This window comes from Alternaria alternata, assembly GCF_001642055.1.
Source record: "Alternaria alternata strain SRC1lrK2f unplaced genomic scaffold CC77scaffold_11, whole genome shotgun sequence".
Classification (NCBI taxonomy): Eukaryota; Fungi; Ascomycota; class Dothideomycetes; order Pleosporales; family Pleosporaceae; genus Alternaria; species Alternaria alternata.
This window is the reverse complement of record NW_017306200.1, coordinates 1,009,394-1,036,001: the sequence shown is the minus strand read 5'-3', so window position 1 is coordinate 1,036,001 and position 26,608 is coordinate 1,009,394. Positions and strand designations below refer to the sequence as shown.

General features: G+C 51.5%; 12 protein-coding genes and 1 non-coding gene across 13 annotated transcripts; 6 read left to right on the top strand and 7 right to left on the bottom strand.

The window, feature by feature from the left end:
* The first annotated feature begins 130 nt into the window (after positions 1–130).
* CC77DRAFT_1020940 (cysteine proteinase) lies at positions 131–1,255 on the top strand. Its single transcript, XM_018525171.1, has 2 exons — positions 131–547; positions 603–1,255. The coding sequence occupies exons 1-2, from the start codon at positions 181–183 to the stop codon at positions 977–979; spliced, it is 744 nt and encodes a 247-aa protein (XP_018385870.1). The 5' UTR covers positions 131–180; the 3' UTR covers positions 980–1,255.
* Positions 1,256–1,410: 155 nt separating this feature from the next.
* CC77DRAFT_1020939 (hypothetical protein) lies at positions 1,411–2,971 on the top strand. Its single transcript, XM_018525170.1, has 4 exons — positions 1,411–1,512; positions 1,564–1,681; positions 1,739–2,091; positions 2,146–2,971. Exons 1-4 carry the CDS (start codon positions 1,465–1,467, stop codon positions 2,551–2,553), a joined length of 927 nt encoding a protein of 308 aa, XP_018385869.1. The 5' UTR covers positions 1,411–1,464; the 3' UTR covers positions 2,554–2,971.
* CC77DRAFT_1020937 (hypothetical protein) lies at positions 2,824–4,823 on the bottom strand. The gene has a single exon (XM_018525169.1). It carries the CDS (start codon positions 4,533–4,535, stop codon positions 2,949–2,951), a length of 1,587 nt encoding a protein of 528 aa, XP_018385868.1. The 5' UTR covers positions 4,536–4,823; the 3' UTR covers positions 2,824–2,948.
* CC77DRAFT_1020936 (ARM repeat-containing protein) lies at positions 4,732–8,651 on the top strand. The gene is made up of 6 exons (XM_018525168.1): positions 4,732–5,384; positions 5,435–5,572; positions 5,620–6,659; positions 6,707–7,179; positions 7,247–8,220; positions 8,280–8,651. Exons 1-6 carry the CDS (start codon positions 5,113–5,115, stop codon positions 8,518–8,520), a joined length of 3,138 nt encoding a protein of 1,045 aa, XP_018385867.1. The 5' UTR covers positions 4,732–5,112; the 3' UTR covers positions 8,521–8,651.
* Positions 8,652–9,058: 407 nt separating this feature from the next.
* CC77DRAFT_1009296 (Six-hairpin glycosidase) lies at positions 9,059–11,008 on the bottom strand (the record flags this gene model as incomplete). The annotated part of the gene is made up of 2 exons (XM_018523585.1): positions 9,059–10,845; positions 10,894–11,008. 2 exons carry the CDS (start codon positions 11,006–11,008, stop codon positions 9,059–9,061), a joined length of 1,902 nt encoding a protein of 633 aa, XP_018385866.1.
* A 504-nt stretch (positions 11,009–11,512) lies between these two features.
* CC77DRAFT_t49 lies at positions 11,513–11,594 on the bottom strand. The gene has a single exon. It is a non-coding gene; the product is annotated as a tRNA-Leu (tRNA).
* Positions 11,595–12,656: 1,062 nt separating this feature from the next.
* On the bottom strand, positions 12,657–13,192 carry CC77DRAFT_935936 (RNA-binding domain-containing protein; the record flags this gene model as incomplete). Its single annotated transcript, XM_018534469.1, has 2 exons — positions 12,657–12,890; positions 12,944–13,192. 2 exons carry the CDS (start codon positions 13,190–13,192, stop codon positions 12,657–12,659), a joined length of 483 nt encoding a protein of 160 aa, XP_018385865.1.
* A 649-nt stretch (positions 13,193–13,841) lies between these two features.
* Positions 13,842–15,449, top strand: CC77DRAFT_1031635 (6-phosphogluconate dehydrogenase C-terminal domain-like protein; the record flags this gene model as incomplete). The annotated part of the gene is made up of 3 exons (XM_018526677.1): positions 13,842–13,968; positions 14,021–14,535; positions 14,586–15,449. 3 exons carry the CDS (start codon positions 13,842–13,844, stop codon positions 15,447–15,449), a joined length of 1,506 nt encoding a protein of 501 aa, XP_018385864.1.
* A 217-nt stretch (positions 15,450–15,666) lies between these two features.
* Positions 15,667–16,812, top strand: CC77DRAFT_1020930 (hypothetical protein). The gene has a single exon (XM_018525167.1). The coding sequence runs from the start codon at positions 16,135–16,137 to the stop codon at positions 16,606–16,608; it is 474 nt and encodes a 157-aa protein (XP_018385863.1). The 5' UTR covers positions 15,667–16,134; the 3' UTR covers positions 16,609–16,812.
* A 64-nt stretch (positions 16,813–16,876) lies between these two features.
* CC77DRAFT_1020929 (hypothetical protein) lies at positions 16,877–19,135 on the bottom strand. Its single transcript, XM_018525166.1, has 4 exons — positions 18,789–19,135; positions 17,750–18,581; positions 17,011–17,688; positions 16,877–16,956 (listed from the first exon to the last, which is right to left on the bottom strand). Exons 1-4 carry the CDS (start codon positions 18,885–18,887, stop codon positions 16,919–16,921), a joined length of 1,647 nt encoding a protein of 548 aa, XP_018385862.1. The 5' UTR covers positions 18,888–19,135; the 3' UTR covers positions 16,877–16,918.
* A 489-nt stretch (positions 19,136–19,624) lies between these two features.
* Positions 19,625–21,477, bottom strand: CC77DRAFT_936048 (general substrate transporter; the record flags this gene model as incomplete). Its single annotated transcript, XM_018534477.1, has 5 exons — positions 19,625–20,020; positions 20,079–20,187; positions 20,248–20,375; positions 20,440–20,802; positions 20,875–21,477. The coding sequence occupies 5 exons, from the start codon at positions 21,475–21,477 to the stop codon at positions 19,625–19,627; spliced, it is 1,599 nt and encodes a 532-aa protein (XP_018385861.1).
* Positions 21,478–22,645: 1,168 nt separating this feature from the next.
* CC77DRAFT_1040984 (hypothetical protein) lies at positions 22,646–24,329 on the top strand (the record flags this gene model as incomplete). Its single annotated transcript, XM_018527224.1, has 2 exons — positions 22,646–23,941; positions 23,975–24,329. The coding sequence occupies 2 exons, from the start codon at positions 22,646–22,648 to the stop codon at positions 24,218–24,220; spliced, it is 1,542 nt and encodes a 513-aa protein (XP_018385860.1). The 3' UTR covers positions 24,221–24,329.
* A 135-nt stretch (positions 24,330–24,464) lies between these two features.
* CC77DRAFT_126738 (hypothetical protein) lies at positions 24,465–26,349 on the bottom strand. The gene is made up of 6 exons (XM_018530161.1): positions 25,904–26,349; positions 25,815–25,851; positions 25,702–25,761; positions 25,194–25,640; positions 24,890–25,134; positions 24,465–24,837 (listed from the first exon to the last, which is right to left on the bottom strand). Exons 1-6 carry the CDS (start codon positions 26,075–26,077, stop codon positions 24,709–24,711), a joined length of 1,092 nt encoding a protein of 363 aa, XP_018385859.1. The 5' UTR covers positions 26,078–26,349; the 3' UTR covers positions 24,465–24,708.
* Positions 26,350–26,608: the final 259 nt, after the last annotated feature.

The window sequence follows — 26,608 nt, the reverse complement described above, 5'->3', positions numbered from 1 at the left end:
GACATCTACACGACGTGTCTGTACAACCTGGAAGATTTGAAGCCCTCAGCCCACCGACCGGAAATGGTTAGCGTGGCCAACGAAGCAGGCGCTCTAGATGCCATCAGCTTCGATACTTGAGCGATAGGTACCTCTGATACGATGGCAAATCAATTGCAAAGAGTGAAAGCTCGAATGAAGATGTCCATGCCAGACCCGGAAAGTGTGCAGCAATATAACAAACATTTCATCCCTCTCGAATCAAATCCAGACGTCTTCACCGAGCTTGCGCATAAGCTCGGGTTATCCACTTCATTGGGCTTCCAAGATGTGCTCTCTATAGACGACCCGGAGCTACTTGGCTTTCTTTCACGTCCAGCCCTCGCATTGATCCTGGTGTTTCCGACAACAGAGGCGTATGAGAAGAGAGCTCAGGATGAGGATGCCAAGCTCGAGGAGTTCCACAGCTCTGGCGATGTTGTATTCTTCAAACAGACCATCAACAATGCATGCGGTCTTTATGCAATCTTGCATGCTATCTCTAATGGCGAAGCGCGGCAGAAGATCGGTATGATAGCTGTGAGCTTCTATTCTCTACTGGGGGCGCTACTGAAATTGGTTAGATGAGGTCTCGATCATCGCTCAATTACTGGATGCCAGTCTAGCGCCTGATATAGACGGATTGGCTCAGGCATTAGAGGAAAACAAGGCGTTGGAAGTTGCATATGCTGGCGTAGCAAGCAAAGGCGATACTGAGGCGCCTCTGAATGCGGAAGACGAGGTGGAATACCACTATATCGCTTTTGCCAAATCGTCCAAAGACAACCATCTATACCAACTCGACGGCGACCGCAAGTGTCCTCTAGATCTTGGGGCGCTCACAGCAGACGAAGACGTTCTCTCTGAGAGATGTCTCAGCGTCATTCGTGGTATGATGGCAAGAGAGGACGAGAATCTCAACTTCAGTTTGATGGCTCTGACAGAGCATGCAGAGATGTAGGTAGCCAAGGAGTCACACTCTTCGTAGGATTTCTCCGAAGAGCGAGGAAGTGTGAACTATGAAGGACCTTTTTATTTGTTCTTGCAACGAACTTCGTCAGACGAAGAATGCACGTACTTCAGTACAGCCGCATACACCACAGCTAAGCAAGACGCAAAGATGTGGGATGCTCCCCGAAGGGACTTGTAAAAGTGTCGGAGACTCAAGTGGCTGGTGTGCGGGTTGCGTCCTATGATGATGATGTATACGAAGCTAGCATGACATGCATTTGTACCATTTCTCCTCGCATTAGAGGTTGTTGTTGATGTCTGTCATTGTGTCGTCGCGAGAGTGAAACGGCGTTCTGGCGAAGAAAAGTTAACATGTTCGCCGCATGGACCACCGCGCTAGGCTAGCTCTCCAGGAATCGCGAGCCCTGAGCTTCACTTCCACCGACCGCGATCGCGACTACATCCTTCCCCACTTCACCCATTCCGATCGCGAAGATGACGAAGAAACGCAGAAGATATCCAGATTTAAACCAGAAGCTCGAGGTACGAGATGCGCATAAAAGTTGTCCATGGAATGCAAGCTGACCTCTATAGCGACCATGGTGTTACTACTGCGAGCGCGACTTCGACGACCTTAAGATTCTCATCTCTCACCAAAAGGCCAAACATTTCAAATGCGACCGCTGTGGAAGACGGTTAAATACCGCTGGAGGTACGCACCAGCCGACTCAAGACCTCATGTGTTAGAGCGATACTAACACCTGCTCAGGTCTCTCCGTGCATATGAACCAAGTCCACAAGGAGACGCTCACCCACGTTGAGAATGCCAACCCCGGACGTCAAGGTCTCGATCTCGAGATCTTCGGTATGGAAGGTGTACCCGCCGAGATAATAGATCAACACAACCAGCAAGTCACACAGGCACATTTCGCTGAAGAGCAAGAACGCGCGCGAATCACCGGAAATCCTATGCGCGGAGCGTACGTCAATGGACAAGCAGCACCAAACAAGAGGCCGAAGATCAATGAGAGTCTAGAGGAGATTGAGGAGAGGGCAGCCAAGTTCCGAGAGGATCGAAAGAACGGCGTTCTACCTGCGCCGGTGGAGCCTGTGCAGAACGCTGTACGTACTCGAGCATCTGAGCATGAAGAAAACACCTGGCTAACACGTATACAGACGCCCCCAGTTGCCCAAAGCCCGTACGGCGTGCCACCTCCTGGCGCGCCTGTGGCTTTTCCACCTAGTGCGTCCGCATACCCCCCACAAGGCGTCCCGCAACCCTTCTCACCTGCCAACGGCGCTATACCCGCACGCCCTGGCAGCATACCAGGCCAGCCTGGCGCGTTACCTCCTCGGCCTGGTTTCGGTGCTCCACCGCCTGGTGCCTATCCACCAGGTCAGAACGGCGACATCTCGAACTCTGTCGACGATCTGATCAACGAGGTGACAAAAGAGGCTGCGCCCAAGGAAGAGAAGAAGAGCAAAAAGGACAAGAACCAGCGACTCATTTTCTTTGCGGAGACGACAAGTCCGGAGGAGAAGATGGCTGCTTTGCCGAGGTTTGCGGAGTTTATGCGGACATGATGAAATCAGGGGTAGTTTGCTGTGTAAACCGAGAGAAAGCCAAGTCGCGATTACGCATGTTGGCAGTTATGCTACAGAGCCTTGAGGCTGGCGCAAGGGCAAGAGCCCACGGATGCCGCACGACGCAGGACGGACCGCATCAACCAAGGCGCTGGGGCGCGGAAAAGAGTGGCTTTGCATATAGTATCTATCTAAGAGCGATCAACTCACGAAACGAGCAAGACCAAGCCCACGTCTGGATTCACCAAGGATGAGTATGATGATAGCTCATTGACATTGAATAGCACAGCACAATGAAGCAAACAAGCTTGGAAAATAAGGGTATCTTGCAAATCAACGCATCAAGTAATTATACAGCAATCCAGTCGTGCAGCCTAACCAAACCCTACCACGTTTTATTGGTCGTAAAAGCCCAATTCCTCGCCCTCTTCTTCCTCGTCCTCGTCGTACTCTTCGCTCTGCTCATCATCACTGCTTCGATCCTCACTAGCACGCGCCCATTCGGAGCTCTCGGTGAATAGTGACTCGCCAAGATCCAGACCGCGTGTCTGGGTAGTTCCCATAATACCTTGTTCCTCCTGCGTCACATCCGTGACGTCTTCTTGCTCAGGCATAGGATCGACCTGCCTCAGCAAAGCTTTCTCATCCAACTCATTGTCTTCATCGTTGTGACTAGTAGCGAAGCCAACAGACTTTGCTGTACTCGGTCGTTCGTGCACTTCAGTATGCTCGACCCGACGGGGCTGTTCCTCGATGATGTCGCCGTTCCAAGGTCGGCATTCCTTGACTGTCTCGCCGCAGCGCAGACATGTCCAGCCTTCGCCCTCCTCGTTTGCGATTCGTTGCGCAATGCATGCGAAACAATATATACAGCCGCATGGGATGGCTTCATATGGGTTGGTGATGTCTGTTGTTGCAGAGCCGACGACACCGCCGCCACCGGCTGAGGAGGTGAGGATATCAGCTTCGCTGGCGGTTGTTGGGTTCTGGTCGCGGTAGCAGATTGCGCAGGTCCGTTCGGGCAGGAAAGCTAGTTCACCGGCGGCCTTGGCCTCTTCATCTCCTTCATCGTTGTTGGGCTTTGAGCGGCCGAGAAGGGAGAGTACGGTTGTTCGCAGTTTCTTGAATGTGCGGCTCAGAATGCGACGCCAGCGGGAGATGCCGACGAGTGGGAGGAGGAAGAGGAGGAACTCGGTGAAGGCGTGCCATACAAGTTGGCGGTTGAGGTACTCGAAACTGACTTCGCGTGATGTCATGTGCGATGTCGGTGTCAGACGTAGCCGGAGGAGGCGATCTGTAATGGTCCTATACCGACCGTCGACGAGGAAGACTAGGAAACTGGCAAGACCGAGGACGTCATGCGCGTTTCCTGCCAGTTCACTCAAGCGCGTCAGAAGCTTCAACCTTGGGCTCTCAGGTCGAGTATAGTCCTCAGACGCAGATAAAAGGTACTCTTCCCATTTTGTCCACGCATACCTTCCTCCCACTGTGACAGCCCCATAGGCGACCTTTTGCCACGGTTTAGGCGGCGGACGGTTGGGCGCACTACTCCGCGCATCGGTATACCTCAGCCCCTGTAGATGCGCGCCATAACTCGCATTCTGATCCCAAATGCTCAACTTCCATAGCACGGCCCTCAATGCCAACAATATTTCAGCCGAGTAGTTGTCTGTAACATGGCTTCCAAAATATTTCAAGCCTTCGCCAACCTGATCCTTCATCAGCGTCAGGAGTTCTTCGTCGAGCAGTTCCGCATCGACCTGGCCGACGCGGAACTCTGGTCGTGTCCCCGATCGGCCTTTTATCGCGTCCCAGATGCTGAATCCCGTGGTGGACAGGCTGCTGAAGGGGAAGGGCAGGCGCGACAGGGCGCGTTGTGCGGTTGATGGCGGAGGCTCATGGTGATTCCGCTGTTGAAGGGCGCGTTGAGCGCGGCGGGCTGCTATGCGTTGCTGGGCGGCGGCGAAGTCTGCGGAGGGCATTTGGGAGCATTGGGAGGCGGCGACGTGCAGGCAGAGCGGCTGAGGTTATGGACGCCGTTGGGCAATGGTGCGAGATGTGGATGCAGCGTGATGATAGCGTGATGGAGAGACCGACCAGACTGGAGTTGCGACGGACCGAGGTTGGCTGGGGAAGTAGCCGACGCACGCGACGCCTTCTCCAGACAAGCCAGGACCATGTCTGGGGACGCCATGACAATGCGTCTCTGACAGGGCAACCCCAAGTGTACGTCGGATAGACGGTATGCAATTAACAGTCCCAAGTTTGGCTTGTGTCAACTGCCAAAACGCTGTCACCCAACGTCGCCGTCTCGTGTCTCGGGGGTCCGAGCTGTGACGTGGGGAGCTTCTCGAATTTGTTTCCTCTAAACACCAAGATAGTTTTCCCAAACAAGACTTGCCGCATACTGGTCACAGCCTGGGTGAGCAGGCTTCATATTCTTTACTCTCACCGTGAATCGCATCCACCCAGCTACTCACCGCTTCCTTTCCGTGTCTACAACTTCACCTACTTGCGACTGCCCCACTACCGCAGCACTTGAAGTGTCCACACCACAGGATGAGTAACGAATTCAGCGTTGAGGTGCCGGGAGAGGCGAATCCTCTGACTGAGAATATCCTGTTCCATGTCTTGCGCTCGGCGTCTTCGGCGGACCAGACTCAGGTTCAGTCAGGCACCAAGCAACTCCAGCAGTGGGAGAAGGCCCAGGGTTACTACCCTCTACTGCAGACGGTGTTTCTGGACCAGTCCCTTCCACTAGAAGTCCGCTATCTCGCCATCATCCAGCTTAAGAATGGCATCGACAAGTACTGGCGCAAGACAGCCACCAAGTACGTCTCCATACCATGTCGCATCAACACAGAGTCTGACATGGGCGTAGCGCAGTGAGCAAAGAAGACAAAGCTACCATACGAGCCCGCCTACTCGAGAGTGCCGTCAACGAAGCCGACCACCGCCTAGCACTACAGAATGCTTTGGTAGTTGCCAAGATTGTCCGCTTCGAGTTCCCCAATGACTGGTGAGTCTGGACAAGAGTATGACATTCCCTACTCTAACATCACCCAGGCCTGAGCTGTTCCAACAACTACTCCATGTCCTCCGCGCCTCGACCGATCCGAACGCTTACCGACTACAACTTCCTCGCGCTCTTCTCGTCTTACTATACATTGTCAAGGAATTATCAACTGGGCGACTTCTAAGGACACGGCAAAGCTTACAGACGGTTGCACCAGAAATTTTCAATGTATTAGGCACCATCTATGTGAACAAGGTACAAACATGGCAAGCCTTCTTTCGCGACGGCGGAGACGACGAAGGCGGCGCACTTGAGAGCATCGACAACAGCTTACTCGCCATCAAAACGATGCGGCGGTTGATCATTGCAGGCTACGAGTTCCCGGGCAGAGATAAGGACGTCCAAGGATTCTGGACACTAACACGTACTCATTTCGGAGAGTTTCTGCAATATGTGATACCAGAAAACTCGCCACTTGCAGTTGAAGTCCAGAAGAAGATAGGCAAGCACTTGATGCAGCTTTCCAAGTTACATCTCAACATGGCTACTACTCATCCAGCAGATTTTGTCCTTTTACCCAACTCGATAGATCTCGCGCGCGACTACTGGAGTCTCATCTCAAGATTGGGCGAGCAGTGGGGCTCAAAGTCTATTGAGGGTGCCAAAGTCGGCACCGATGGCGATGAAGAAGACGAATCGCCCATCATCGAGCGTCTGGGTCTCAAGGGCTTGCTACTAATCCGTGCTTGTGTGAAGATGGTCTTCTACCCTACTCAGACCTTCCGCTTCAAGCATCAGCAGGAAAAGGACGAGAAGAACCAAGCCACACATATGATCAAAACAGACCTTCTCACTGATGATCTTGTACGTGAAATGATCTCAGCCCTGGTGCAGCGCTTCTTCGTTTTCCGGCCTAGCGATCTCCGTATGTGGGAGGAAGAACCCGATGAGTGGGAGAAGATGGAGGAGGGAGCAGAGGACTGGGAGTTTGCAATCCGACCCTGTGCCGAGAAGCTCTTCCTAGACCTTGCAAAGAATTTCAAAAATTTGATCATTCAACCGCTACTCCAAGTCTTCTATACAGTCGCAAGTGAGTACTCGCTTTCAAAACAAATGGCTCGCTCTGACATTGCACAGCTCCGGAGAACGAGGATATCCTGTTCAAGGACTCCGTATATACCGCTATTGGGCTTGCAGCCGATATACTACACGACCAGGTGGACTTTGATTCGTTCTTGGAGAAAACGCTAGTCGTCGAGGTTGCGAAACAGAAGCCAGGCTACAATATTATCCGCCGTCGCATCGCCATCATCATCTCTCAGTGGATAACTATCAAGATGGCCAAGGAGAAGAAGCCTATCGTATACCAAATCTTCCAGCATCTGCTTGACAAGAATGATCCGATGAACGACCAAGTGGTTCGGATCACCGCAGGCAGGAAGTTCCATGCTGTCGCTGACGAATGGGAATTCCAAGCTGACGCGTTCTTGCCTTACTCACAACTTATGTTAGATAGATTGATGGCGCTGGTCCAAGAAGTTGAGCTTCCAGAGACGAAGATGGCACTTCTCAACACGATCAGTCTTGTCGTATATAGACTGGAGCACCACGTAAGTCAAAGCATGGAGACGAAGTCAAAGCCTGGAGACGTGAAGTACTTGAACTAATATGGCTTAGATCACACCGTATGCTAATAGCATCATCGCTCTCCTTCCACCCTTGTGGGAGCAGTCTGGCGAGGAGCATCTGATGAAGCAAGCCATCCTTACCCTTCTTGCTCGCCTAACAAATGCAATGAAAGCTGAGTCACGCTCTTTCCATGTTTCCTTCTTGCCCATAATCCAGAGCGCTATTGAGCCTGGTTCGGAGACTCAGGTCTACCTCCTCGAAGATGCGCTTGACCTATGGGCCTCTATCATCGCACAAACACCGTCAGCCCCGGAACCCACACCACCTGAGCTGCTCAACCTCCTTCCCTACCTGTTGCCTCTCTTCTCCATGGACAATGAAACACTACGAAAAGCCATTGAGATTACAGAAGCCTATCTCCTCCTCGCGCCCGCTGCCGTCCTCGCAGACTCTTTCCGTCCCGCGATTCTTCAGGCCCTCGCGGAGCTACTGGGCAGCTTGAAACCTGAAGCGAACGGTATCATGACACACCTCGTAACCTGCATCATTAGAGGCGCGGACGGCGTAGGTGGCGAGAACGCTGTCAAGGTTCTGACGAGCGATCTGATATCCTCTGGCTTTCTAGCCAAAGTTATGGAGGGCCTTCACGGCGCATGGACACACCACCAATCCCACGGTCCCTACCGTGAGCTTCCTTCTCGTGCGGTCGATGGGGTAGTGGAGACGGATTACTTTACGGTATTAGCTCGTATTGGAGTTGCTTCACCTTCTGTTCTCCTGGAAGCACTCTCCTCACTATCGAGCGAGGGCTTAGAAAAGACTCTGGACTGGTTGCTAGAAGAATGGTTCAGCCACATTGAGAACATTGGCGACGCACCAAACAAAAAGCTTATGTGTCTTGTTCTCACACGCTTCCTAGAAGGAGGACAGCCTTGGATGATGGGCAGGTTGCAGTCGTTGATAGGGATTTGGACGGATGTGCTAGGAGAGTTGCTGGATGGCATGGTCGATCGAAGTCAAGAGTACGTGTTTCCTTGTGTTAATTTCTGCCAACTTTGCAGACACTGATTCTTCATTCCAGCTCTCTGTTCTGGCCTCCAGAACCTTATCACCCTACAGAACCCGAAGCACCGGAGGATATACGCAAGCGCGAACTCATTTATACTGACCCCGTCCATCAGATTAACCTTGTTGCATTTGTCAGAGAGCATCTTCAGCAAGCTATACAGCAAGTAGGCGGAGAACAAGCCTTCCAGGAAGAATGGCTCAGCCGTGTGGATAAGGAGATTCTCAAAGGTTTCGGAGAGTTGGGCATTATGTAAGAAGGGGCTAGGAAAAATGAGTAGCATTTGGAAGAGGAATCATAAAGACTAAGCAAAGGAGCAGTGAAGGCGGAATATTAGTAGCGGTCCACGCGTTTCTATATCCAATACTAGCCTCGTCACCCTTCGAGACCGCTCTTTGCCTTGTATATCTCATGCTAATTCACCACTTCAGTGGCCCAGGTCTTTCCATCTATCTTCTTATCCCGCACGCTTAGAGATCCCAAAGCCATCTTTCGTGTGTCCTCCCCAGCAGAATACAGCACGCCTCCCCGCCCGTCTGACAACACAGTTGTATGTGCATGTACAACTCCAAGACACTGAGTAGCTAGCGCATTGCTGGCGGTAAGATGCTACTCTCGCACCATTTTGAATGTATCTTGCCGATACTATTTGGACGGGAAAGGATCGCGTCATTTGTATAAGAGAAGGACTTGGTATATCTGTTTCGACAAGTCAACAGGAATTTTCAAGGCCGCATTACGTCCGGGGGCGTATCATGTGCGTCAGCAATTGATGGTTTAATCGCTAGCCTCACTCACACCGGGAAGGTCTCTGCTCCTTCTGCTCGGCGCAAAAACTCCCACATCGCTCGCACGACTGCAAGACCACTGCCTTGTGTCTCGATTGTGCGGCCGCGGCCACGGTCGTTGAGATCGCCCCCACCCCTCCTTGTGATTTCATTCTCAACGTCTTCGTTGAAGATGGACCACTCAGAGGGCTCCTGGAACTCGCCTTCCATGTACATGCCATCATCGGGCTGCGTATGCATGTTACGGTAGTCTGTTGCGTTCTGTGGGAGGGAAGGGCGTCCGTCAGAAGCAGATGCTTTGCGATGGTGCGAGGAGGATGGAAACGGTGTCTGTGGAGCGCCCCACCATGATCCGAATCTTCCTGCTTCATCACGCGTCTGAAGGGCGGCTTGGGCGTTGTGTGTCACCCAGGTAGTGTATTCTCTACAGCTGTTCGCGTGTAACATGGCCGTCTCTCGAGTCGCTGCGTGTGTTTTCCCTGGTCTAGTCGGTCGGGATGGAAGAGGATTGCAGAAGGAAGTTAGATGGTGGAAAAAGATGCCCTTGAATGTTTGACCATCTTGACTACAGCGTCCAGAGGGGTCACACGATTCTGTTAGGACACCGTTGTAGCCCAGACCTGCCCAATCAGTTGGCAATGCCTCTTCCTTGTTTTCCGAAACCTTGCTCTGACGCTGTTGCGAGTTCGTGCTAGACGAGGATGGGGAACGGGATCCAGATCTTGTCCAGCCCGTGGCGCGTATGACGTTCCTGACGAGCTCATGCCCATCTTCCAAATACGAGATGTTGCCGGAAGCTTCCCATAACCCGCGCAGCCCAGACAAGAGCACACCCTGGTTGTAGGTGTAGACCATTTCGTTTCGCTCGTCGCACGTCGTCTTGCTATGATTTGTGCGGTAGCCTCCAATGTGAAAGCCATCAACATAGAGCCCCTGGTCGTTTGTCATCCCGACGTTCTTCAGCCACTCGTACGCATTGATTGCGTTCGCAAGGTACACGGGATCATACCGCCCGCGGTGCGCATCGTCGCAGTCGTCGTACAGTTGGGTCTTGGGTAGCTCTGGTTCATCGTGCTGCAAAAGGAACGGCGAACAGTTGTCGTCGCCCGGAAATTGCAAGTACATGTTGATGCTCGCTGAGATGAAGAGCTGGTTCGTAATGGCGTTCTTGTATGGTAGGAGACGAGGATTCCACGTCATGCCGCCCCCGCAAAGTCTCCAATCCCATCCCTTCTCAGCTAGTTCGTAGAACACGCGGGCGCGATGTGCGAAAGCAGGTACGAATTGATTGGCATGCCATTTTTTTCCTCCAATGTTGTCAGACGTGTAGTGTCCAACGGAATGGCTCTCGATGAAAGTGGTCGCTTCTAACCAGCCCAACACTACCCACAGCATGTCGTCGAATGCCTGCATTCTGATGGCAAAGGCATCTTCGCCAAAGTAGTAGGCAGTGGTCTGCGCAAAGTATCTGTTGATCTCGTTCTCCACCATTTGTGCCTCGACGTCCAGTTTCCGGCTCTTATCGAACGTGCCTGGCATCGTATAGGACAGCGAACGCGAGAGCGATGATAGGGTGGCCGAGACATAGGTAGACATGACGGCTGCTGTCCAGTCGATCGCTGTTGTGTACTTGCCGAGCCACACAGAGAAGTACTGGTCCTGCATTGTAGACAGGGCGGAGTGGAGATCCTGGGGGACATTGGCTTCGGAGACCGTGTAGCTGGCTGTGCTGGGAGATGTAGATGAGCTGGCGACATTCTGATTCTCGGGCTCGTAGACCGGTTGTTCTGCTTCTGCGACATATTAGTGAGAGCTATTGAGTTGGTATCTCTTAGCCTCACCTTGTGAAGCTGGCGATCCCGTATTACTAGCGATGGAGCTGGTTGCAAACGCCGACGTAAGCAAGGAAACAGAGACGCATAGTCGCCAGAGCGACGCGACGCGTGGTATCCTCATTGCGAAGGCCAGGTAGCTGTACTCGCCGACACCGTGATTGCGCTGACCGAGGGCTGAACGCTATGCGACGCGTGAGCAATCCACCGAGCCGCTCTGGGAGCAAGCTACGTTTAGAATTGCTATAGCATATACACCGAGATCAATACAGAAGACCAGTGAAGGGTTCTTATCGGCTACTGTGGAGAGCATGGCGGAGGAGGCATGTGCCGCGAGTGCATGAGGCGTACACGATCCCAGCCAAGTCCACCTTCCCGTGCGGGCTTGGGTGGCTGATCCTGCCCGGGCTTGATATTCGTCGCATCGTATTCTTGGACAGGAGAATTGCCGAAGACGTTACAGAGTCAACGAGGCCATACACACGTCTCGCACGTGTATTGTGATGGAGAGGCGGGATGACGCTAAGCTTGATTGCGACCCTCACGTGGTTCCTACGCACCACCATAACTGTCGCAAAAAACTACACCAACAGCAACCAGAAAAAGGCAAAAAGATGCAAAAAGATGATGATGAGAGTGGGATTCGAACCCACGCAGATTTCTCTACTAGCACCTGAAGCTAGCGCCTTAGACCGCTCGGCCATCTCACCGGATGATGTTGTTGATGAAAGAGATGCATTTACAATATAATATATACTCAAAGTGTCAGGAACAGAAAGAAGGCCGCTCGTAATGTTACTCGAACAGACGTGTCAAGTCGCGACTTCAAGTGGGGTGGCTGAGATAGCAGAGATTTCACAAGCTTACGCTTATCAGACATCTCCACATGCTTTCTCAAATGTGTAAAGATGTACTGTAACTTATTCAAGTAGATCTTGTCAGTTTTGCCCGCCATTTTCCGAATACTACTTCCCCGTTTTCAGTCTTTGAAGAAGATTTAGAGACCAAGCCAGGAGGGCGCCAGGACGTTTCCGCTTTTGAGCACAGTGGTGTTTATCAGGCTCATATCTCAGGTTTGATGTTGTGACCTCCGAAACCTTGAGTACCTGAGTGCTCCTGGTCTAATCTCAGAAACGAATCTCACTCGCGAAGAACATGTTTGAATGTGCAGAGCAGGAGATTTACCAAAGTCTTGGAGGCTGATATCGAAGCCAATGAGAGGTTGCGTTTTCTTTCGTCTGGCGCCACTACAGGCTGGGATTGTGATGCATCTACGCTTAACAATATGCTCGTTTCTGGCCTCGTGCTTTCGCTTCGATTGCAACAACACTCAGTTACTTACGTCATGGCTCAAGGTCACCACACTTACGCTATAGAAGATGCTACAAGACCACAACAACCTTCGTTCTACGAATCCGTTGTCCAACAGTGACAGTGCAGTCGACCACAGGAATTGTCCACTCAAGACATCATGTCATACATGCGGAGCTGCTAGCACCATAGTGAGACAAGGGCAATGCCGTATTCGTCAAGCACAGGCAAGTCTGCAGATGTGTTAGTCCATCATCTTAAGAGCGCAGTAGTTGTGTACTTACAATGGTCAAGTCAAAACCCGACCTACCCAAAGAGGTAAGCCGGTAAGCTGGTATTACAGGACACGTCCTGGGTATGATACAGAAGCAACTGCTAGGCTTCCTGCCCATGTGGTCCTTCCCTCTGCTTCACAACGTAGCTCGAATAATGAGAGCATAGGATGCCCGCTCGTCCAGAAACTACTCATCGTCCATGTCGTCACCGTCGCGTCCAGGACTCTTGCTCCTGGCTCTTCCAGCACCGCGTCCGCTCTGGCGCTTGTCATAGTCGCGAGGGCGGCCCTTGCTGGCTGGCGGAGGGCGCACAAAGGCAAAGTCGACGGTGACCTTCTGCTCAAGGAGCTCCTCGCCGTTGGCGCCCTTGATAGCGGCCTTTGCTTCTTCCAAGGTAGCGTACTCGATGAGGACGTAGCCCTATACAAGGTCAGCTCTGCCACGCGCTTGGACATGTAACATCAGGCGCGTACCTTGACATAACCCGTCCTCCTGTCCAGGTTCATGTGCAGATTCTTAATCGTTCCAAACTCGCCAAACATGTCCTGAAGATCCTCCTCGGTGCACTCCTCGTGCACGTTGGTGACAATGATGATCCAGCCTTCGATGGAGCGCACAGCTGTTGCGCCTGCGTCGGTGCGCGCGTCGCTGGCGTTGGGGTCAGCCGACGAGACTTCGGGCTGCTCGGGCTGGTCAATGTCCATGGTTTCTGCGTCGGCCATGGCTGCGGAATGTAATTGGTCGGTGGGGGTACAGCGGGTATCGTGGTGAGGGACTGGAGTTGTCAAGCTTTCGGCGTCGCCAAATGTTTCCGCAGTCGAGGCAGTTCGCGCTAGTGGGAGAGCGGCGCCTTCCCACAGTACGCGACCCAAACTCGTCCCTCACCCTCCACCGCGCCTGCCCTTTGTTTAGCCGCAAGTCCGACGCTTACGAGCTGTGCCCGCTGCCTGCATACATCATGGCCCACGTCTCCACCCCTCACGGCACAGCCGGGAACACACAGATAAAAGAGCCACCCACCAGCCTTTGTACTCTAGCACTGAGCTAGGTTCAGCTACCACACCCCGCCGACGTCACTCGAATTGCTCCATGACAAACTCTTGACCTGCGTCTTTCATCATGCTCCAGTTTCTCGACAACCTCGTACACTACGCCGACCCGACACTCCCGTCCTTCTCGTCCCTCACGTACCTGTACATCATCATACTAGTCTCCTCGCTCTTGATTTCCTTCCGCTCGCGACAGGAAGAAGAGAACGTAAACTAGCATAATGTCCAAATTCACTAATGTGTGTACTTGTCCCCATCTCATACTCAACAAGACTAACCATGCCAGATCGCCATGATCGGTTGCGGGAGCATGGGCGGTGGAATGGCCCTGCTCTTCGCCGAGGACGGCGTCAATGTTTCGCTCTCGGACCCGTCTGAGCAGGCAATGGATGCAGTCATCAACAAGGCTGAGCAGCAGGGGTACAACGGAAAGATCAAAAAGTACAATGGTAGGTGGAAATGCATCGACCACGGTACAATCGAGGGCTAATGGAGCGACAGACTACGATTCCTTGTGCAAGTCACTCTCCACACCGCGCCTCCTCGTCTTCTCTCTTCCACATGGCGGCGTTGGCGACAAGGTCCTCGAGGGTCTGGAGCCACATCTCGCCCGCGACGACATCATCCTAGACTGCGGTAACGAGCACTTCCAGAACACCGAGCGCCGACAGAAGAAGACAGAGGGCACTGGCATCCGATACATTGGCTGTGGTGTAAGTGGTGGGTACCAGGCTGCGCGAGCGGGACCTTCAATGTGTCCTGGCGGTGACATCTCTGCGCTCAAGGAAGTTCTTCCACTACTAGAAAAGGTCGCAGCCAAAGACAAGAACGAGAAACCTTGTGTGGGCGTCATTGGAAAGGGCGGCGCAGGACATTACGTGAAGATGATGCACAACGGCATCGAGCACGGCATGATGAGCGCCATCTGCGAAGCCTGGGGCATCATGCGAAAGATGGGCATGGACTACGAGGAGATTGGCGACGTTCTATCCGAATGGAACTCAGAAGGCGAGCTGGTATGTCTGCGCTTTATGACCCTGGAAGCTTTCCTTACTAACTATAACAGAGAGGCACCTTCCTTGTCTCCATCGGCGCCGATCTATCTCACAAACGCGACTCAGGCGAAAAGCCCAACCAAAAAGATCCCAAACACCATCCTCTTGTCATCTCACAAGTCCTCGACAAGGTCGTTCAGGACGTCACTGGCGAAGAAGGCACAGGTATCTGGAGCAACACCGAGGCCATTGAACTTCACGTACCAGCCTTCACCCTCAACATCGCGCACGCATTCCGCCTTGCGTCCGCCTTCCGCGGCGACCGTGAGCAAGCCAGCAAGGCTGCCGACGGAGGTTTCCCTCCTAGCCAGCTGGACATTTCCGACAAGAAGGCTTTCCTTGAAGATTTGAGAAAAGCAACATACGCCTCATGTCTCGCCAGCTACATCCAAGGCATGAATGTCATTGCCAAAGCAGATCAAGAGCACAAGTGGGAAATTGACTACTCACAAATCTGGCAAATCTGGCGAGCAGGATGTATCATCCAAGCAGACTACATTTCTGACGAGATCCTCGCGCCGGTCCTCAAATCCAATCCCAAGCCCGAAGACTTGAACCTCAACTTTTCGACTCGCGTTGCCAAGGACGTAAAGAACTGCTTCCCAGCCCTTCGTCACATTGTCGCCAAAGCTGTAGAGACGGATCAAGTAATACCTGCCATAAGCGCTACGCTGGAGTACTTCAAAGTCGCTAGTGGTACCGACCTACCGACATCGTTCTACGAAGCAGAGCTCGATTACTTTGGCAGTCACATGTTCGACAAGAAGGGCGACAAAGATGCAAATGTCAAGAAGCCAATGGAAGGCAAGCATCACTTTGAGTGGAAGCCCGCGACGAGCCAGAAGGAACAGTACGGTAAGAACTACAAGTTTTGAGGTAGTTGAATGCGGCCATCGTCTTTCTTTTTGCGCTTCAGCCTAGGTTAATAGTGATAATAGAGCAAATGTATTTGACATGATTTTAACGAGAAGCAGAAGATGTCATAGCAAGTCTTAGCACAACAAGTGATGCATCCTGAAGATGCAACCTCCGCGTTTTGGGGGTAAGCCTTCTGTCATGAGCTTAAATGACGTTATTTCCGCCACCTGTACGAGCTCCACATGCTCTCCCTCCGCTTCCGTCGGCCGCATGACGTACCAGTCCTCAAAAAACCTCCACCTCCTCACAGCGACTCGGAAGTTGCGGCTTACGAGTCTCGTATTGACACCAAAATAGAGACATTGTCAATCGATCGGCAATTTATACGCCGCCCGAGAGGTCACCGTGGCTGCGCCGGGAGATCTGCACGAGCTTACAGGGGATGGCTGACAGAGTAATCTTCCGATATCCCTGTTACGGTAATTGTCTCCTACTTTTTGTGGAGATAGGGTCACACTGGATGGTATGATGTGATGCGAGATGGCTGTGCGTTTCCAGTGTCGGCCGTAGGTATATAATTCATTCAACACCCGAACAGACCTCATATACACATTCAAGCTTCAACCTAAAACGGCCTCCACATCGTCAACAAACTTCACGCACCGCCTATCTAGGATCCTATAAGCCTATACTACCAACACAATGCGTTTCTCCACCCTCGCAACAGCCCTCACATCTGCAACTCTCGCATCCTCTCGCCTGATCGGCATCGCAGCCCCTTCAACGCTCGCACCCAACAGCACCTTCACTCTCACCCTCCTCTCAGAAGGCTACATCCAATCTGTCGCCGACGTGGCAGTAGCCTGGGGTTTCGACATTGCGCCAGGTTACCCCGGTTCTCTGGGCGCCTTCACCGGTTCCGCGTACCTAGGTCCTGAGAAGAGCAACCAGGGACAGGACAATGTTACAATCACTGCTACCGTGCCTGAGGAACTGGCCAGCGACTCCTACAAGGGCAAGGATATCTTGTTGAACGCCGGAATTTACTCGTTGTATGGTGCTAGTGGAGGCCCAGTGGTTACGGGATTTAATGTTACGGTCAAGATTGGCGAGACCACTGGTGGGGAAATTGTACAGAGTGACGGTCAGGCTTGGATTCAGAACAGCATCCAATAGACCGGTGCAATGCTTGCGTGTTTAGCGATTGAGCGCCCAAAGAGCTGTAGAACTTAAATTTCGTAATGTGTACATTATACAATGTTATTACTCGATATTGGCATCACAAGCATCTAAAGTTTTAAGATTCTGGAGTGGCAGCGCACTATAGCATTTGAATGATGTGCTTTGTTGATGACGATAAACCAGAGCAGCTATGACCTGGATCACAACTAATCGATATCTAGGCTTCTAAGCCGTGAATATCAAGGCAGCAATCACACCTTGCGCGTAATGGTGTCGTCTCGACGGTGAAGAAAGCATCTCAAGCTCAGCGAAGCTCAGAGTGTTCCTTCTGGGCCTCAAATTCTGTATATCGTTAGCAGCTATCCAAGGTGTATTCGTCAGAACTGCAAGACTTACCCTTCAGCCAGTCGACAACAAAATTCTTCAGGTACTGCTGAGCGTACACGACCTGCGGTGGGGGCAATTCGGGGGTGGTCTGGTTCTCAAAGATACCATTCTCCTCCCAGTGATGTACACCATGGCTGATCAGGTGCCACGGGCGATCAGTGGTGTCGTTCCTGCTCTCTGGGTACCATAGCGGGGTAGCGGGTCTCCACGGATCAGCGTTACCTCCAATATGGGCAAGGCGCTCGTAGTCAATGCTGTAGTTGCCGTACTTGTTGACGCGCTCAGTCTCTGGAGGGTGCTCGATGCCGAACTGTGCACGGCAGAAGAAGGTCAGATACTCGACATCGAGAGTACGCGAGATGAGGGGCATAATATCGGCCGGGGTATTTCCGGTTTGAATGTATCCCCACTCGGTGCAAACTTGGTAGCTCCAGCTCGTTGCGCCGTAATCCTCAAGGGATGTGTATTGCTGGAGCGCAGTGGCATTGAGCGTGGTGAAGTACGAATCCTGAGTCCTGTTCGAGCGGCGCCATCCAGCGAGCGCGGTGCTGTTGAGCCAGGCAATAGCGTTAAGGGTGATGTTCTGCACAACGGTATCGTTGGTGTAGCCAGCTGCTGAGACAAGTTCAGCAACAGCTGGGCGGAGGTTCTCGCCTGTAGGCTCCTCTGCTGTGATGTTCTGGCAATCTAAACATGGGTGTACAAAGTCAGTATATGCCTCACATGTACTCCACACAGGGACACTCACAGTTGAACCAAGAAGGCGAATTCTCTTCAGGATCCCAGTTGGTGCTCTGCAGACCATATACACCGGTAATCTGGCCAGCAAAGTCACGGTTGTCCGTAACATCACCCATACCAAAGACATCCTTGAGCGCCTGAACCTTTGAGGTGTCGTTCTGGCGGATGAGAATACCGTCGACCACGTCGATCAGAAGCTGCGTGTTCTTCATGCAATCGGGAGGTCCGGTGAGTCTAGCAGGCTCAAAGTACTGCCAGTAGTCGTAGATTGCGACGGTCACGCCAGAAGAGGAAATTGCGCCCCAGAAAGTCTCTGGGTATACAACTCGCAAGAAAGCAGCCTGAGCTCCAGCATATGAACCACCATAGACGACCCAAGGGGTGTTGGGCGCAGTCAAATCCGCATCGATGCCTTCAAATTTGACATTCTTCGCAAAGAAGTCGATTTCAGCAAGCGCCTGCTCAGTCGACAAGAACCGCATGTTCTTAGTCGTCAGATCGGGCACCGGGAAGGACTTTCCATAGTAACGATGCTCGAGGATGACACCAAGACCATTAGTAGCCTTGATGACCTGGTGAACGATTCCCTTCTGAAGGAACGTGAGGCGACCTTCTCCGTCGGTTTCTCCACCAAGAAGAACAAAGACCGGTCCGCCAGGCTTGTAGTACGTGTCATCAAACCAGTACCTCAGGTTGAAAGACTCGTTGCTATGAGGCTCGTACCGTGTCTCATTATGGAAGAAGTCGACTGGCACGGAAATGTTGTACTCGGGGTACAACAGCGTAGGGTCCGTGTCTTCACGTTTCGCGAGGCTGCGTCGCGTCCGTGCAGCTTGCACCTAAAATTCTGTCAGATTCAAGTGCTCACCTGCCGGCGGTATTTGTCTCGCGTTGATGCTTCATGTCCGTTGTCAACCGAGAAGGCTCCGTTTGGCTGTGAAAGCATTTTATGCATTTTGCAGTAGAAAATGCAACATTGGACGAGGTACAAAGTGGAGAGATACACCACAACAACGTCCATGCCACGCACAAAAAGAGATACGTACCTGCTCTTCTCTCTCCACCGCATTTCTCGGCGAGAGTTTGAGCGCAGAAACAGCCTGAAGGCCGCCCAGGACCGCTGCGACAGCAATTGGAAAGCGCATGATACCGATGGAACGATGCGTACTCGTTAGCTACGGGCGCACAAGAGGCAGCACGTACCTATATATCTACCTCAGCACGCAGGGACACGGAAGTATGACGACGGTGATAGCTACCCTGTCAGCCCATATCATAGACGCGAGAACGACCATGTTTAGGGAAGGTGGATAAAGTAGTGCGCCTGTGCTAGCGCAATGACGATGCTCGAAGAAGCAGGAGATAGGGTGATCGGCACTTGCGGAACCGTTGACAGTAGCAGACAGCAAGCTTTTCGGCTTGGATGCTTGGTTAAAACGCTCATGGCGTTATGTAGGATGCGATTGACTGTCTTGCGCACTGAGTTGTACGCTGGAAGCTGTATCGTCTGCTGAGCATGACGCGGTCAAGACTTCCAAGGATGTGTCCTGGTGTCGCGAGGTTGGCACGTTGGATGAGGCGGCCCCGCCGCCTTGCCATCCGCCAAAGTGCTCTCAGTGGCCAATCGGCTATACTAGGACGCTTCCATCTCCGCACCATAACAATAACTTTGTGCACGTACGTTTGTTTTTGGAAATGCGACCATCACCTAAGGTATCTCTTTGGGCAGCAGTATCCGAGTCATCGAAATCGGTAGAGCTACTTAGGCACTGGACGTGACGGTTCGACACAGATTCTTTCGGTGAAATCATAAATCACACTCGCATATATACAGACCTCCTACATATCCGACGTCATATACCAGACACTAATCGCAATCTTCCTACTTTGTGACCTCAATGTGCGACACCGAGACGTCCTTCTCTCCACCAGAGACACCCTTCTCCTTGACGTCCATCAAGGCAGCCTCCCCGACATCAACCGCATCATCGCCGTCGAAGAACCTCGCAATCTCCTCCATGGGCGTGTACCTTGTTTCCACGATGCAGAAGTAGATGACGCCGATCTCGAAAGCGAGGAAAACACAATAGCAGATGTAGTACTTCCATGCGAGTGCCTCGAGCGCAATACCATTCACGAACTGATTGAAGAAAAGAGCAGCTGTAACGCAGAAGTTGAGCCACGTGAAACCCTTGGCACGCAGACCATAAGGCAAGATTTCGGTGGTATAGCCGGCCATGATACCTGACTTGATATCGTAGAAAATGCCGTAGAAGAACTGGATGTCAAGGTCAGTATAGCCACTTGTGCATTGAAGAATGGCAGGCGAAACTTACAATACTAACGATAAATCCTTTACCAAGAGGGGCCCGAGGCGCAATGTCATACCTGGCGGAAATGATGGTGAAGATATTGAACATGACAAAGGTTCCGATGGTGGAAATACTGAATGGAGTGCCAAAAGTCAGTGCGTGTGTCACATGCAGTTGACACAGCGATACTTACAGATATATTGGACGGCGACCGAGCTTGTCAACCAAGAAGGCGAAAAGGAAGTTCTCGCACAGCGCCAACGTTTTCATACCACCATTGATACCAAGTTGTGTCTGAGGGTCAGTCAAGCCAACGTTATCCTAAGATGACGATGTACAAAGTCAGTGTATACCTCAAACGCTGTTCGTACACGAGGCTTCTTACCATAACATATTTGAGGTAGTAAGAGATCAGTCCGTTACCACTCCATTGACTGAAGAAGCCAATCGCAGTGATGATGATGATTCTCTTACGGTTGCCCTTGGTTTTGAGGAAGTCTGACCAGTTGGTTCGGTCTTGTTCTTTGTCAAGCGCGATGGCGGCGCGTACTTCGGCAAATTCAAGCTGGACAAACTCGTCGTTTTCATCTCCTTCACCGTGCCAACGGGAGAACACGGCGAGTGCTTCTTCGTGGCGGTCTTTGTTGCATAGCCAACGTGGAGATTCTGGCATAAAGAAGATGAAACCAAGAATTATAAGGGAGCAAATTGATTGTAAGAGGGAAGGAAGTCGCCAAGACCAGTCGCTCTATGAGAAGTTAGGATCACGTCTCTACTGGAAGAACAAGGCGATATGTAAAAGGAGAAAGTCTTGACATACCTTCATCTGGAGTGTACCATATGTGACCCAGGATGCGATGAACGCACCGGAGTGATAGCTGGCGCCAGAGAGCGTTACCAAAACCGCACGGTCTTGCGGATGAGCGATTTCCGCGATCAACAACGGCGCTGATCCAAGAACGATGGTGTCTCCGAAGCCCAGGACCAAGCGAGCTGCAATGAACATACCGATGTTCTGCGCCCCAGTTTGTATTGCGACAGCGAATAACATGATGACACATCCAATTGCTACACCGATCTTTCTGCCTTTCCAATCAATGAGATAAGGAGTGAAGAAGAGACCGATGAGCGAGCCCAGAGACATGGATGAGTTGAAGAAACCGAGCATGGCACCACGTGGTTCTCCAAAGTAGTCTTGCCAGTAGGATAATGACTGCAGACCGTTCATCATTGATCCATCGAAGCCATTGGCAGTGTTCGTCAGAATCAGGATGACTATGTATATGTATAGTCTGCGCAGGTTGGCTCGCTTCCACCACGGCACCCTTGGGAATGCGCGACCAGCGAAGAAGAAATGTCCTTTCGGCGGTTTGATAGGTACAACCTTCTGAGTGGTCTTGGGTGGACGGAAAGAGATCGCCATCGTGGAAAATGGTCGTTGCTGTGATGAAAAAAGATGACACAGCTCCTACAGCAAAAAGGAGCACTGAAGATGCATGGGTTACTGATTTCTATATACACTCCACGCCGCGCCACACACAGCATCCCAGAGGCATACAATCCTGACTATTGGCATCTATCTGGTCTTACTTCGCACATCTCGGTAGCCAAAACAAACCCTTGGGAAGAAGCCAAGCTGGTTGAATGCGCACATTTGCCTGGCCTTGTCCCGCAGTCAAGCACGCATCTCTCGTATTTTACTCTTGTACTTCGCGCCACCAAGGCGCTGCGGTCTTGACAATTCTAGGTATTGTATCAGCAAGGCCGATTTGAACCAGTCTGAAGCCATGCAGCCACGCGACTGAGCCCTTAGTCGATTGCGGGGAAGTCAACTAGTCGTGCAGCAACCCCATGGGGTTCAACCGGTTAAAGAATGAACCTTATCAGCCTTCTACAATAAATTCGTTGGTGATGGACGTGAGTATTGCCGCTTCTATTGCCGGTGTCGCGTTGCCAATGCTCGGAATGTGGAGAACTCTGTTGTCGCTAGGCCTATTCTCGTTAAGACGTAGTATTATGATTGGTCACCTAGATCATATCAGATGACAGTCCATCGTCTGAGCTTCAATTCCATGGCTTGCACGATTTCTACCGTTACCAAGGAGCGCGTCTAAATACCACAGTCTCGGTACTTGACAGGCCTTGCAACGCACTGGGGTCTGTGCTGGGACTGTCCATCTACCCGGATCCTGAGCCGTTTCACGGCAACTTGTCGATCATGTTTACTAGATAGTGATCTGGAAGCGTTTAAGCACAGAAGATCCATCGAAGAATTTGGTATATGCAAAAGATATCTATGAAGAGGAAGACATATCTGTCGATGGGCATGTGTAGTTACGACTACATTTGTAGATGAGCTTCTGTTTTGGAAGGATCTTGGTATGCATCTATAACCCAAAGCGTAAGATGGTACCGAAAGAGATAGCGCAGCAGGGCCAAGAGTCCTTCACGCGACCAGCATGCGTATTTATCCGGCGGGAATATGTTCACGGTACTATCCCTGCGACTACCACAATACACCAAGAGTAGTCTATGATTCAACTTTCTGGGTAGTAATTCTGGTTTAGATTTTGGACCATAGAGCCATCAACATGGTGAACAGCAATCAGACTATCAACCCCATCCTTGGAGGGTTCGCTCCAGACCCCTCGCTTGTCCTCGTCGATGGCACATACTTCCTTGTCAACTCGACGTTCCATCTCTTCCCTGGTCTCCCAATCTATACGTCGCAGGATCTCATCCACTGGCATCAAATAGGGAACGCTATCAACAGGCGTGAGCAGCTCAGTTTCTCCAAGTCCTCCACTTTGGTTCACGATCTTGGTAACAATGATCATCTCTACGCTACAGGTGGCCTATACGCACCAACGATCCGTTACCATGATGGCACCTTCTACATCGTGTGCACAAATGTGGTGAATCATAAGGAAGAAGGCAAAGAGAGTTCCTTTCAGAACTTCATCGTCTTCACTACAGACATCTACTCGAGCGATTGGAGTGACCCCGTTTACTTCGAATTCTACGGTATCGATCCTAGTCTTTTCTTCGATCCTCACACCGGAAGAGCATATCTTTGCGGTTCAAGATCTCCAGGTCCGAAAACCAAGATCATACTTTTTGAAATCGATGTCAAGACGGGTAAAAAACTGAGTGATGAAAGGGAACTCTGGCATGGTACTGGTGGCATCTATCCTGAAGGCCCGCATGTATATTTTCGAAATGGGTTCTGTTACTTGATGATTGCCGAGGGAGGAACACACGAAGGGCATAGCGTCACAATGGCGCGAAGTCATAGTCTTGAGGGCCCGTGGGAAGCATCGCCTAAGAACCCGATACTGAGCGCTGCGGGTACCGATGAATACGTGCAGTGTACTGGCCACTGCGAAGCGTTCGAAGACAAACAGGGACAATGGTGGGGTGTTTGTCTAGGAATCAGAATGGGCGCTCCTAATCTATATGGACTTGGGCGCGAAACGTTCCTCACGAAGGGGACGTGGAGTGATGATGGTTGGCTCGCCTTTGATCGCGCGAAAATGCAAATCGAAAACCTGGATGTCGTACCTATCCCATCGAGAAGACTCACTGCCGCGCCCGACGTTGACTTCTTATACATCCACGACCCTATGCTGTCTCACTACAAGATCGTGGAACAACAGGTGACACTCACAGCTTCGCCAAACGGTCTGGAATCTGCAGATGTATCGCCATCGTTCGTCGGTAAACGTCAGCGTCGATTGAATGGAAGAAGCAGCGTCACCGTTCTATCACCAGCACCTAGCTTCAAGCCGCTAAATGCAGGCCTTGCAGTCTACAAAGACGAACATCGCTTCATCTCCTTGTCGTATACCACGTCTTTGGACTCTTCCGCTCCCCGCATTAGGCTCCATGTATGCAATACAGCGAAAGGTATCGATGACCAGAAACACGTCAAACTAGAGAAAGCATTTCAAACTCTTCAGCTTGTATGTGAGTATTCGGAGATGGAGTACATCCTGTCGTATGGAACAGACAGCGAAGAAGTCAAAGAGATAGGAAAGGTATCCACTATGGATCTGAGCGACAAAGATTTCGTAGGACCGATTATCGGTATATTTGCGGAGGGAGAGTGTGGAGAAGTTGACTTCAGGGATTTTGAGATTGACAGTGCATCATCGCGGGCCGTGTAAAGTGGCGACGATCGTGTGGTCTTCGCTCGCGAACCATGACGGGTCTTGCCGGTGAAATCTTCGGATGCACGATCTGCCATCGTGCATTGCCGCGATGAGTGTGGGGTATCAATGGCACGTTTCGTAGTTATACATAAACATTTGAGTTTGCTCTCTTATTACCATGATAGAGGGTGTTTATATTTAGGGTTCCCATCTTTTCCATTGCTAGCCTTCGTATCATCATGTGTATCCGTGAGATCCTTTGCTAGACATTTTTGTAGTTATCTTGCAGTGCACTAGCGGGTAACTAATACTGTGCTCTGCGGCATTGGACGGCTTTGGTAGGAGATATATACTCCGAGCCTAAGACGGGCGATATTGATGGCTCGCATCCGAGCATCGACCCAAGCCCTGCCAGAGAGCACTTCATCCCTTCGTTGGGACGCACTCAGAACTCAAGTGCCTATCTCGATCCGGTGTATGGCGACATTGGCGTGTCTAGTTGCTCAATTTCTGGTAATTGTAAAGTCTTTAGAGACCTGGATGGCATCGAACGGTAGTGGCTCTGAGGTAAGTTTTCGTTCGGAACTTGCGTCGTCGCCCGTAACAGTGATGTTCGTTTGGTCTTTGTCGTGCTGTGTTCAGTTAGCTTCATCGATCGCCCTGTGTCTGCTTCGTGAGACTTACCAACTCCATCCACTGAGTGTAGTGACCTGGCCTCGCTTGCTGCGATCCCAGACCACCAGTGTTCGACCTCTTGATCGCACTGAGTCTTCCAGTATTGCTCATTGATGCGCTCTTGTACTTTTGGCGCCACTGAAGGTAGAACGGCCGTAACATGGGAATGTTGATACAGAGACCGGCCAGCATGAGCTCGACAGTGCAGAGCATAAAGGTCGTTCCCGATGTACCTGTGAGGTTGCCGATAAGATCTGTGCATTGTCAGTCTTTCTGCCCAGCTTTTCAACACGTGTAAGCAAGCATAACTTACCAATAGTATATATGAGGATGAAACGCGCGATGCTAATAACCACACAGGCCAAACCCAAGCCGAAACATGCCAGTACAGCAAGCTTTTCCGTCTTTCGCATTTGCAACTGCCACACGCAGCGGATTGGGATTACCACGATCATGAGGTCGGTAGCCATGTTTGACAAGATCAGACACTTGAGCAGCAACATTTGATCCATACAGTGTCCAACTCGTTCGATGGTCCACTGTTGCGAGATAGGGTCGCAAAGGAAGATGAAGACAAAGTTGAAGATGATAGCCCAGGCGACGACTATACCGCCGACGATATAGACTGCAAGGCGCAATTGGAGCTGGAAGACGCGGTGGTATAGAGCCAGTTGTGAAAGCTTGAGAGCTGCGAGACACCAGATGTAGATCAAAGTGAAGGCAAACGTTATCTGCATGACAACAGGAAGGTTGTGCATCACTGTTAAGTTGGTTAGTTGATTCGCCTCCTTAAAACGCAACGACTTTTAGAGCGGACGTACGCTTAGGGAACATCTCAGCATTGTTCTTATCCAAGTCATAACCAACTCCGATCGTGAAAACTGTCTGGGTGTCAACTCTATATCCATAACTCTGGCGAAGATCCAAGTCTTACCCACAGCATTCAACCCGATGGTACTTGTCGATAGGACCTTCAAAGATTGTGAGCTCGGATGTCAAGTATGAAGATAGCGCGATGCGTACCAGTGCAATGCCTGCGAAGATATCGTCCAGTGCTAATCCAGGTCCTCGCATGCGACCGCGAAACCGAAAGAAAACAGTGGTTGCAAAGAGCAGCCATAGACATGACATCGCTATCATTGAATCACGGCCGCTCCTGGTCATCGGTATACCGATCGTTTCCACCATGTCGGCCATCTTGCTCTGTGCGAGCCACGCACGCAGTCAACGCGTTCAGGCAATGCTACAGAGATGCAAAGTAATGAACAAAGTACTAAAAGAGTGGATCCGGCCGTGAGAACTGGTGTTGACGAAAGAACGAAGGAGAGAAGACCGGGCGATGAGTCGGGGCGACAGAGTGTCCATAAAACCTGATCCATGCTGTGGTCTCCTGTCTTCCCTCAAAACTCCTCTTGACTTTCGTCAATGATCGCATTGCCCGTTGGGTTAGCGGGCCTGGCCTTGCGGACCGAAAACAGTTCCCTGCCTGTCAAAGCCAAACAGTGGGGGCCTTAAGGATCATTGCCACAAACGTTGGCCGAACACTTGAACTATCCCTTTCGGATGTGTGTTCGAGCTCCCCGGATACGCATGCAGATAATTCAAACTACGCGAGATGACGATCGTAATGAAGTGACATGAATCTCGTGCATTCCAGCACGTTAAGCCGTAACGGAAATACAGACATGAGGCCTGAAAGGGAATGGTAATATGCGGCAAGATGTTGCC

Coding starts and splice junctions, on each gene's coding strand:
- CC77DRAFT_1020939 (XM_018525170.1), top strand. CDS start 1,465: ATGACGAAGAAACGCAGAAGATATCCAGATTTAAACCAGAAGCTCGAG. Junction 1,513..1,563: donor ATTTAAACCAGAAGCTCGAG/GTACGAGATGCG, acceptor TGACCTCTATAG/CGACCATGGTGTTACTACTG. Junction 2,092..2,145: donor TGGAGCCTGTGCAGAACGCT/GTACGTACTCGA, acceptor ACACGTATACAG/ACGCCCCCAGTTGCCCAAAG.
- CC77DRAFT_1020930 (XM_018525167.1), top strand. CDS start 16,135: ATGCGTTTCTCCACCCTCGCAACAGCCCTCACATCTGCAACTCTCGCA.
- CC77DRAFT_1020929 (XM_018525166.1), bottom strand. CDS start 18,887: ATGCGCTTTCCAATTGCTGTCGCAGCGGTCCTGGGCGGCCTTCAGGCT. Junction 18,582..18,788: donor CGGTGGAGAGAGAAGAGCAG/GTACGTATCTCT, acceptor ACAGAATTTTAG/GTGCAAGCTGCACGGACGCG. Junction 16,957..17,010: donor TGTTGTCGACTGGCTGAAGG/GTAAGTCTTGCA, acceptor AACGATATACAG/AATTTGAGGCCCAGAAGGAA.
- CC77DRAFT_1020937 (XM_018525169.1), bottom strand. CDS start 4,535: ATGCCCTCCGCAGACTTCGCCGCCGCCCAGCAACGCATAGCAGCCCGC.
- CC77DRAFT_126738 (XM_018530161.1), bottom strand. CDS start 26,077: ATGGCCGACATGGTGGAAACGATCGGTATACCGATGACCAGGAGCGGC. Junction 25,852..25,903: donor TCTTCGCAGGCATTGCACTG/GTACGCATCGCG, acceptor CAATCTTTGAAG/GTCCTATCGACAAGTACCAT. Junction 25,762..25,814: donor CATCGGGTTGAATGCTGTGG/GTAAGACTTGGA, acceptor ACACCCAGACAG/TTTTCACGATCGGAGTTGGT.
- CC77DRAFT_1020940 (XM_018525171.1), top strand. CDS start 181: ATGTCCATGCCAGACCCGGAAAGTGTGCAGCAATATAACAAACATTTC. Junction 548..602: donor CGAAGCGCGGCAGAAGATCG/GTATGATAGCTG, acceptor GAAATTGGTTAG/ATGAGGTCTCGATCATCGCT.
- CC77DRAFT_1020936 (XM_018525168.1), top strand. CDS start 5,113: ATGAGTAACGAATTCAGCGTTGAGGTGCCGGGAGAGGCGAATCCTCTG. Junction 5,385..5,434: donor TGGCGCAAGACAGCCACCAA/GTACGTCTCCAT, acceptor ACATGGGCGTAG/CGCAGTGAGCAAAGAAGACA. Junction 7,180..7,246: donor TATATAGACTGGAGCACCAC/GTAAGTCAAAGC, acceptor AATATGGCTTAG/ATCACACCGTATGCTAATAG.